Consider the following 11,431-nt stretch of genomic DNA (forward strand, 5'->3'; position numbering starts at 1 on the left):
TCTCTCTCTCTCTCTCTCTCTCTCTCTCTCTCTCTCTCTCTCTCTCTCTCTCTCTCTTTCTCTCTCTCTCTCCCTCCCCCTCCCTCCTTCTCTTCCATATATATGGAAGTGCTCATTATAATCAGTGTTAAATGCAGAATTTTTTAATGGAGAAGGTGAAATGTATTTCATATAGAAAATTAATCAAGTAGGAGTAAGGAATATTTTAAAAGTTGGATAAAAAGAAAACTACCACTATGGCATACTTGTCTAAAATTTAGCAATTTTTATGGAATAAGAGTTATTGGCATTCGAAGCCTAGTACGTACACTCATTTCCTGGTTTGAAAAGGGAGAAGTGATGTTTATCAGTTGGGGAATGGATGAGTAAATTATAATATGTGAGTGAAATGGAATAACATTATGATATAAAAAATGAAAGGCATGGTTTCAGAGAAACATAGGAAGACTTATATGAACTGATGCAGATTAAAGTGGGAAGAACCAGGAGGACAATTTATATAATAATAGCATCTTTAAGATAAAAAATTTTGGAAGACTTAAGAATTCTTATCAATTCAGTGATCAACCATGAATCCAGGAGATGAGTGATAAAGCATGCTACTGACCTCCTTACAAAAAGGTGGTGGACTGGAGGTGCAGATTGAAACATATATATTTTGGATATGGCCCTCATGCAAATTTGTTTTGCTTGACTATGCGGATATTTGTTGCAAGGATTTTGCTTTTGTTTTTTTCAATCAAGAGAGATATGGTGGAAAGAAAATAAGTGCTTATTAACTTTAAAAAATATTGAATGTAGGGCTCAAATCTGGATCTTCCCAATTCAAAGGTCAGCTCTAATAGCTAGGCATGGATATAGCTCTTTAAGGTTTGCAAAGTGATTTACAAATATCTCATTTTATCTTTACAACACTAGAGGGAGGGAGGTATTATGATTATCACCATTTTACAGATGAAAAAACTGAGGCAGACAGTTTAAGTGGCTTGCCCAGGATCACATAGTGTCTATCTATGATCCCATCTGAATTCAAGTCTTCCTGACTCCACGTCCAGGTATCTGCCTTCTGCTGCAGTTAATTTAATGTCTACTCACTATCCCTTGCTACTTCTCCATTCCCTTAGTACTACTCTACTCTCTTAATACTAGTTATTAGAACATATTGTTATGTGACACTGAAAGCATCCCTGTTTTTTGGATCCTGCCAGTTCCAGATTATTGTCTCTCTCCCGTCCCCACCAGCTCTAGGAACTTCTGGGCAATAGAAAGCTTCCAAAGTCTTCTCTCTTGCCACCTCTCACATGGGTTTAGACAAATACCAAATCAATTATAACCTAATAAGTATAATTTCAGTTATTATGTGCGTGACTCTTTGTCATTTTGTAAATTTTGTCTCCTGAAGTGTCATGGAATGTATGATATTTGCATAGAAAAAAATGTGTAGCACTCCAAGGCTATCAATCCAATGGGATCTCAGGCGGTACTTGAACTATATAGGTAAACAACACTATGGTTTTTAAATGGGGTCACTTATAAATGGGCCTCTAGGACTTATGACAAAGAATGTTATCCACCTCCAGAGAAGGAACTGTTAGAGTCAGAATGCAGATGAAAGCATATGGTTTTTCAATTGTTTATTTAGGTTTATGTTTTGAGAGGTTTGTTTTATAAGATTACTCACAAAGAATGAACAATATGGAAATATGTTTTGCATGATAATGCATGTATAACCCAGATCTAATCCCCTGCCAGCACCAGGAGGGAAAAGGGAAAGAGAAGGAGATAAGTTCAATCTTATAACTTAGGAACACTTGTGTGGAAATTTATTACATGTAATTGGTAAAAAAAAATTTTAATAAATTCATTTTTTAAGGCTAAAAAAAATAAGTGGGCCTCTAGTCCTTTAAGTAAAGCACTTTAATGAATAATTGGCTCTGTGAGTTGGTTACTCATTCATATTCCTCATTCCCCAGAATTATAGGAGAGCTTTGAGACATAATTAGGCTTTGTTAGAAGCTTTGAGTTCATCTTATGAAATATACAATATGAAACCAAACTATAATAAGAGACATTATTGTTTGATTTTCTTTCAGGACAGGATTCCATGGCTTTGCAACTTGCATGACATTTTATTGAGGTAAGAGGACTGTTGGCCAATGCCAGTGGCGTATGCCCATCATAAAGTGTAGACAGAAAAAAAAAAGACATAAAAAGATCAAGTAATCAGTCAAAAAATATTGTTTAATCATTCTCAACTTTTTTAATCTCAGGACACCTTTACACTTTTAAAAGATACTTAAGACACCAAATAACTTTTATAAGGATTATACAAATAATATCTTAGTTTTATTATAAAAATAATTTGGACCTGATAGATTCCCAGAAAGGATCTTAGGGAACCCCCAGGACTTGTTGGAGCACTTTGAGAACCACTAATCAAAACTATCCTGAGAAATAAGTGTTATTATTATCCCCATTTTTCAGATAAGAAGAGAGAGAGTTTAAGTGGCTTGCTCAGGGTCTTACACCTAGTAGGTATCTGAGGCTGGATTTGAACTTGGGTCTTCCTGACTCCAAGTCCAGCACTATGCCACTCGGCTCAGCCTATAAGACTTTAAACCAGTGACTCTGGTTTATGTAGTGCTTATAGAAATCAACATCTTATACAGTAATACTTCTTTCTGTTCCCAACTCAAATTTATAACAAAAAAAATTGATACAGATGTTTAGACATGATACATTATAGCACGTGGAGAACACTTATCCATGTGAGAACTAGTAGATGCAAATACAATTGTTTAGCCTAAAAAAACATATAATTTGGGGTGAAAAGCATGAGAAAAGACTTCAAATTCCTCAAAGAGTATTATGTGGGAAAAGAATTAAACTTGTTCTTCATTGCTGTGAAGGGCAGATGAGTAGAAGTTGCCAGGAGACAAGTTTTGGCTTGATCATGGACCACTTTGGGAGCTAATGGGCTTCCCTCTACTGAAAACCTTTAAGCAAAGGCTGGACCATCACTTGTTCCTGGAGGGAATTTTTGTTTCATTAGACAAACTCAGAGGTCCCTTCCCTCTCTCAGAGTCTCTGAAAATCTGTTTGATTCATTTCTCCAAAACACTAAGCAATTTTGGGGTGTCAGTGGTCATTAGAAAGCAAGGAAGTGAAGACAGAAAGCCAACAGACCTAGATCATTGACTGTAATGCTACTGGTCCCACACAATTCTTAGAAATGTCTACACAGCTCATAACGGGGGAAACATTTAGTTACTTTGTCTAATAACATACAACTATCATATAAGATAATTTTTCATTTAGGGTCAACAGGGACTTTAGTTGTTATTTAAGTGAAACAATGGGACTAGGATCAGGAAGACTCATCTTTGAGTTTAAATCCAGCCCCACACACTTACTAGCTACAAGACCCTGGACAAGTCACTTAACCCTGTTTGTCTCAATTTCCTCATCTGTAAAATGAACTGGAGAAGGAAATGGCAAGGCATTCCAGTGTCTTTGCCATGGAAAATGTGAAGTTGGATCAAGAAGAATCAGATGTGACTGAAATGACTGAACAATAACAAATTCAAAATCCTCATTTTATTCTTGTATGGCTAGTATTTGTTGTGAAGAATAAAAATTAAAACTTTTCCGGAAAAAAAAAATCCTCATTTTACAGGTTAGTTACAAGACTTAGAGAGGATGCGTGACTTGCCACAAGTTATTGTCAGAGGCAAAATTTGAACCCCTGTCCTCTGATCTAGCAATTCTAAGTGGGTTATAGCCAACTCTGACCCCAACCCTGGCATTTGGGGGGGATTGTTCAAATCCTAGTGTTTTTTCTACCTTATCATCTGCCTGGACTGTTATGTCCTTGGACTAAAATAATAAGCAGATCCTAAAGAATACATTTCCTTGAGGTCTGGCATGGGCTAATAAGCCAATGCCATGGTGTAATTGGAAAGATCACTGGTCTGAGTGTCAGAAGACCTGGGTTCAAGTTCCAGGATTATTAACTTATATGACCTTTACTCTCTGTAACTCAGTTTCCTCACCTGTAAAATAAGAGGGCTGGATTTGATCATCTCTAAGATCCCTTCCAATTCTAACATTCTTTCTTTATATCCCTATTGTTTAGCAGGGTGCGTGGCAAAAAGTAGGTGCTTAATAAAAAGTTGAGCAAATTATTGACCAATAAAGCAATCAATAGAATCAATATTGGGCGCACTCCACTTACCCTCTTGGGATCTGAGCCAAGAAATGTGGCTGTGATAACCACAACAGCTTCCTGGTTGTCAATGCTAATGAAAAAGAAGTATGAGTCTAGGTCAGCTGAGTAGACTATCTTGCTGGAGGAAATCCCTGCTGCCCTACTTAAGTGAAATGGGTGCAAAGAGCCTTGAAAAAGTCCCAAGAAGATACCTGTGGCTTTGACCTAACTTAGAAACCTCTTTCTGGGAAGAGAAGAAAGAATTCTTCTATAAGGGTGTGCTGGATTCAGCTTGGACCCAATTCTTAAATTTTCCATGTAAATACTTAATTCAAAGTTTAATTTTAAAAAACATCAAATGCTACAAATCAGGGATTGATTTGTTGGTTTATTTTTTTTTAATTTGTCCACATTTTAAAAAGTGAGAGAGAAAATGTTAATGATGTCCATTATTATGCACTTTTCATCCTAGAGAAATTATTATTTTGGTTTTTTTTAAGCCCTTAATTTCTATCTTAGAATCAATATCAATTCCACAAGGCAGAAGAGCAGTAAGATAAGTGACTTGCCCAGAGTCAAACAGCTAGGAAGTATCTGAGACCAGATTTGAACCCAGGACCTCCTCTCTTTAAACCTGGCTCTCCATCCACTGAGCCACCAGCCCAGGAAATGATTGTTAAACATTTACCAGCACCCCCTTAGGTATAATCAACACTGATTTCAGAGTTCCTTCACAATATCTTGTGAATTTTGATCTTTAAAATGATGTCCCATTTTGAAACTCTAAAAGAAATGGAGCCATCCTGAAATGGGAAAATAGCTAAGAGACTTTTGGTTGAAAATTCCCTTTGCTCTTCTTCCCTTTCCCCCTACCCCCAGCCCTTTAAAATGCCAGATGATATCTTTATCGGAATGAGACATCACTAATGCAGCCTTGATTGAATCTAGATTCTCATCCCAGGCTCCTAATATAAAACACACACGCTGGAGATCTAATGTACTTCTCTGCCTTAGAAGCAGTCATGTCCATCCCTAAGGGCTTCCTTCCCCAGCCACTAAGCCAAGGATAAATCAGTAGTCTTATTAGTTCCCATATATATTCCTCTCCCCCCACTACGTTGCCCAGTAAACTCTCTATTGAAAGGAGCTGTTAAAGAGCCCCTAGTTTCTGTGCTAGCATTCAGGGTAGCTTCTGGAAGAACAAACAGAGGAGAGAGCATGAACAGCATTAGGGTCATATCAGGCAGAGGCAGCCAGGTGCCAGGGTGCTGGACCTGAATTTAGTTCCTATCTCAGCCACTGACTATGTGACCCTGGGCAAGTCACTTAACCCCCATTGCCTAGCCCTTACCACTCTTCTGCCTTGGAACCAGTACTTAATATTGATTCTAAGACAGAAGGTAAGAGAGTTGTTGTTGTTTTTTTTTAATGGAGATAATAATGCCACCTACTTCTGGGGTTGTTATGAGGATAAAACGAGATAAAATTTGTAAAATATTTTGCAAACATTCAAGTTTTTTTGCTAGTTGTTGTTATTACTCTCATTGTTAATGTTATTATAAATGGTTCCATAATCTCCTTCATCCTTTTTTCATTAGAGAATTTGGACTGGCAGGGAGGAGTGGATTTGGAGACAGACACCAAAGTTAGTGAGATTAGATCCTGTGTGGACTATCATCGTACAGTTTTGGAGGAGGCAAAGCCAGAGGCATATTTCAGAATACAGTCTTCAGGGATAGTCCTAGGTGTTCCAAGGTCATTCTTCCCCAAGCAGCCAAACTATGGAAGCAAGAAGGAAATCTGTCTCTTCTACAGGGTTGGACACTCTCCACAGAGTAGACTGAGGGAAATCTTCATAAGGCAAGTCACCAAGCTGGTTTTCTGGGTCTGGAGCAGCAGGGCACTGTCTCTTATCCTTTGCAATAAATTGTTCACACTTAGTTAGCCACTTAAGTATATAACATTATCCCATTTCCAGCCTTCCTTACTAAGGATCGCCACCGGGCCAGCTTCTGGTGGGTACCTTCCCCTTCCCCACTGCCCTATCCAACCACCCCTGGCAGAACAAAAAGGGAAGCATGACGTGACAAGAACTCAATGACTCTTGGCTCTAGATGAGGAAGTAGAACAGAACAAGCTCTGAGCAAGATCTCAAAACCACAAACTGTCTTTGACCTCTTACCTTTCTGGGTCCCTTCCTTATCCTCCCCCAAATTCATATGCCCTTCTATACTTCATCACTGCCCACAGCCAATTTCCTACTCCTCAACCAAGTCTTTAACAGTCTGGAGTTTCAAAAATCTCTCTTCCCAACCTTTCTAGATTTATTTGTTTGTTTGTTTCTCCTTTGGTCCAGGTCTATAGTTTCTTTGGTGTATGGACCTCCCAGGGAGGAAATATCCTTTATCAATGTAGATTAGCATTATGTCTGTGCCTTACAGTCACCTGGGCCACCAAAAAGTCAAGTGATTTACTTAGGAACCCACAGTCACTAGCCAGGACTTCAACTCAGGCTTTTCCTGAAATTAAAGACACGATTCTATTCATTCTACCACACTGCCTCTCTATTCTCTTAAACTAGGCATTGAAACAGGGATTCTTAACCTTTTTTGTGTCATGGATCCCTCTGGCAGTCTGGTGAAGTCTATGGACTCCTCAGAATAATTTTTTCAAATGCATAAAATACATTAGATTGCAAAGAAAATTATCAAAATTTGTAAAATAGTCATCAAAATAATAGGAAAAAAAATCACAGATCACAGGATAAGAACTCCTGCATTTGTACATCATTATGTAATGCGAACTGCCTATTTTTATATTCTCCCTCTTGTCTCACCTCTTGCCCCCCAGCAGCTTCAGAAGCTTCCAAAGAGATGCTTCTCTCTTGTTGCTCACTAGAAAATCTCATGGATGGCCCAAGCTACTGAATGAGCCCTAGAACTATGTTTTCTTGGGCAGGAGTCTCTTTTCTTTCTCTTTGACTGAATTGCATACAGTGAGCATTTATTAAGCACCTACTATGTGCAGGTCACTGAACAGGATGACCCTGCGAACTCTGGGTTGATAGACTGGCCATCTACTGGTGGCCAAGAACAGAGTCAACACGAGGATTCCAGGGTTGGCAGAACTTGAGCAAGCATACCCCTCCTGAACTGCAAAATGGGAATGAGCTGGAAATCACCAACTATATTCCTCTTGTGAAGCTGAAGCTTACCAGGCTTTACCATTTGCCCTCGTAGGGCAGCCTAAGGTCTCCCTTGCTTCTTAGCCCTCCTGACCCCTGGCACTGCCTTCTAACCTAAGGATGCAGCCAACCTGCCATCAGCCCTATCATCGATTGCACCCTTATTACCTCCAGGCCATTTCCATCTTCCTGACTTTTCTTTTATAATTTTTTTCTCCCAGTTCAAGCATGATATTCTTAAAAGCAGAGATTTTATCACTTTTTTCCTGATTGTATCCCCAATACTTAGCACAATGTTTGGCACATAGTTAACACTTAATAAAAGGTATTTCAAGGGCAACTAGGTGGCACAGTGAATGGAGTGCCTGATCTGGAGTTGTAAGGACCTGGGTTCAAATTTGCCCACAGCTGTGTGACAATGGTCAAGTCACTTATTCTATTACTATTACTTCCCTCAGCTGTCAATGGGGATTATTATAGCACCTTTCTCATAGAGTTTTTGTGAGAATCAAATGAGATAATATATGCAAAGTGATTTGAAACTCTTAAACTCTATATAAAATTTAGCTATTATGATTCTAAATCATGTCTTTGGATAAGACTTCGATCCAGTGATGAATGAAAATAAAACATTCACATGTGGCAAATCCTACTGACTGCTCCTGATTTCCCCTCCAAAATACCTCCAAAATACCTTATTTTGTTTTATTTTATTTTATTTTGTAAATAGAAATGTGTCCTCAGGTCAAAGTGTGGTCCTTGCCTGTTCTGCTTTAAAGAAAATGTACAGAAACATCTTAAGGAGAGGAGAAGGTGCTGCAACCCAGACATATGATGAGCCAGGAGAGAAAGAAGAGCTGAAGCTCCTTGTGGTTTATCTGAATGGATCTTCTGAAGTGATCTCTGCCCGTTTAGCCAAAAGAAAAGGACATTTTATGCCACCTGAGTTGCTCCAGTCACAGTTTGACACTCTGGAACCCCCATCAGCCCCAGAAAACTTTCTGTCTCTTAGTGTGGACAGACATATCTCAGAAATGATTCCTATTATTGTGGACTATGTAAAAATTAAATAAGAACCCTTTTGGAGCAATCATCGGATCTGAATTACACATAATCATCATGTCAAATCCCCAAATACAGTCCTATTTATAAACATTTTTAATCTTCTCCTCTGCATGTCAATCTTAGAATGTACTGGAAGCTGCTTAGTATGCCTTTCCAAAAAATATCACAATTGTTTCCCAGAGCATTTTCTCCTCCTTCTGACACCTGCTAATCAAACCCTTCTTTGTAAAAAAGAAAAATTGGGTGAAACTCAGCCAACAAAGTGACTATATCAGATAGTATATGCAACATTGCAAACCCAGAGCTCTCCACCTCTCTACCAAAAAGAAGTATTTTTCTAGAATCAAAATGGGTTTTTTACTGAGCTGTGTAGCAGTTTTGGTGTTTGTAGTTAATTGGTGTTATTGTAGGCATTGTGTCTATTGCTCTCTGGTTCTATTTTCTTTATCTGTACCAGTTCACACAAGGTCCTCCCATTCATTGTTTCTTATGGTTCCGAAATATGCCACTGAATTCCTTTTAACAGTTTGTTCATCCATTTTCCAATTAATGGGTAAGAACTTCATTTAATTTTCTTACTACTACAAAGAATGCTGCTGTGAATATTTGGCTATATATGGGATCTTTCTTTGTGTCCCTGCTGTCCTTGGAGTATAAGCATAGTAGAAAATAGTTGGGGTTTTTCTTCAAAAATCTGTGAACAGGGGGCAACTGGGTAGCTCAGTGGATTGAGAGCCAGGCCTAGAGACAGGAACTTAGGTTCAAATCCGGCCTCAGATACTTCCCAGCAGTGTGACCCTGGGCAAGTCACTTGACCCCCGTTGCCTACCCTAACCACTCTTCTGCCTTGGAGCCAATACACAATATTGACTCTGTAAGAGGAAAATTTAGGTATTTTATAGATATGTATTTAAAGTGTGGCCGCCAGGAATCAACAATTCAGGTTGATTCCGTAATTAAATCAGACCCAAGTCAGCATCAGGTTAGGCAGTTTATTTACAATTAGGAAGGTAAAGATATAGGAATAAAGAGAAAGGAAGAGGCTAGTCCAGGCCTGTGGAGGCCTGGACGAGAGAGAAGGTTAAAAGGCTAAATAAATGAGGCTGCAAGCCTCAAGGCCTAACAACCAGATAGGCTAGTGCCTACTTAAGGCAGAGTTTGGAAGCGGCCCAGGTAAGCCAAGGCAGTCAGCCTAACTTACCCACGTGACAATACAGAGTCGAAGCTGTCTGTGGTCTCCTCAGAGATCCTTCAGCACCAAGTTCAAGGCGGGAACTGCCTCCACAGGAAGTAACCAACATACTTAAAGAGATGGTGTCTCTCCTCACTTCCTGTGGGTCCACCTCTAATTCAAGTGGACAAATGGCAGCTTCTACACTGATTTGGACTACCCAAAGGGCAGTCCCTTGTTCTAGATTTGTTACTTATTGTCACGTGTGGGTAACTCATTTCCCCTCCCCACTAAGGGAGGTGGGGATGACATTATCTCAGGTAGGTAGAGTTTTGACTATAGAATGGACTAGAGCTAATTTTATTTACACAATCCCCCCAAGTGATCATTTTACACAAACATCTTATACCCACAAAGGTCTTCTAACTACAATAGTTAGAGATAAGAGGGGATTGGAAAAAAGAGAAAGCAAAACCAATGTTTGCTAAGCTCATTGACAAGAAACCAGTTGGGGGCAGTCCCCTATTGGCATAACATGTACAATTAAAGTAGCTGTTCAAAACCCATCAGTCCATTCATTAGTAGCCAAAGTTCATTCTGGATCGCTTGATTAAATGTAGGTTCTTCAGGCATCTCTCTGCAAACAGTTCATTCTCTGGATTAAGGAATCAACAAGTTTCTTTCCCTGAGAATTTATCTCAAACAAAATAAAAAATTAAATCTTGGATATAATAAAATGCAATTAAATCTTGGATTTTATAAAAATACAATCCCCCCTGATGTGCGTATTTAGAAAGAAATACCCAGATCAGCTCAAGATATATAGTTGAGTCATGGGGTTGTATGAGTAAATTCAAAAGAAAAAGAAGAAGAAAAAAAAAAGATGGAAGGTAAGGGTTTAAAAAAAATTATGGAACAATTTACTGTCTTGGCATAGTTTAAGGGATCCAGTGATTTCAGAGCTATTCTCTGATGCACTAGTAATATGTATGTGGGATGTGAGGATGGTTAAAATAAAAGTTTGAATTGGGGATTCCATCCACGATGATAGCAGCAAATAAAGCAAATTTCACAAATCATATTAGAAAATGCTACCTGAAATTGAAAAGTGAGTAAATGAGATCACTAAGGAAGAGAATAGAGAGAGAGAAAAGAGCAAAGAATAGAATTGGGGGGTTGGGAGGAGGAACAATGCCCACTTTCAGGGAGCAGGGAAAAGAGGTTCCAAAGAGGGAAAACAAGGAGCAATCTAGTAAGGTGGAAAACCAATAGGGAGGATTATCCCTGGAGCCCAAAGAAGAATGAATGGGTGGGTAATTGAATAAATGAACCAGAGAGCATTTATTTACATGGACTGAAAATACAAATACAAAAACAAAACCAGTTGCTTCCCTGGCTTATGTTCTAGTAGGGGGAAAATTACATATACTGAGGAACTGTGGCAAAAGGCTAAAGGGAAGATGTCAGCAGTATCAAATGTTCCAGAAAGGATAATGAGGATGAAGACTGAGAAAAGACCATTGTATTTGGCAATCATGAGAAATTAGTTTCAGCAGAAGCTGGTGATGGAGGGGACAGCTAGGTGGCTCAGGGATAGTGAGGTCTAGAGAGGGGAGGTCTTGGGTTCAAATGTGACCTCAAAAACTTCTTAGCTGTGTAACTCAAAAGAAGTTACTTAATACACATTGCCTAGCCCTTATGACTCTTCTGCTTTAGAACCAAAAACCAGTATTTTTTTTAATTTAAAAAAAATTTTTTTAAGGTGAGAGTGATTTTTGGGAAATCATTCAACTTTCAGAGAAGC

At 38.8% G+C, this 11,431-nt stretch overlaps 1 protein-coding gene across 1 annotated transcript in view; it reads left to right on the forward strand.

The window, feature by feature from the left end:
- The window catches only part of IDNK (IDNK gluconokinase), a 46,483-nt gene extending 37,724 nt beyond the window's left edge, over positions 1–8,759 (forward strand). Inside the window, exons 2-3 of the mRNA XM_044678038.1 lie at positions 2,094–2,137; positions 8,122–8,759. Coding sequence (XP_044533973.1) covers positions 2,094–2,137; positions 8,122–8,464 — 387 coding nt within the window. The 3' untranslated portion in view covers positions 8,465–8,759. The remainder of the gene's footprint in view (positions 1–2,093; positions 2,138–8,121) is intronic.
- Positions 8,760–11,431: the final 2,672 nt, after the last annotated feature.

Source organism: Gracilinanus agilis, chromosome 1, assembly GCF_016433145.1.
Source record: "Gracilinanus agilis isolate LMUSP501 chromosome 1, AgileGrace, whole genome shotgun sequence".
NCBI classification, from domain to species: Eukaryota; Metazoa; Chordata; class Mammalia; order Didelphimorphia; family Didelphidae; genus Gracilinanus; species Gracilinanus agilis.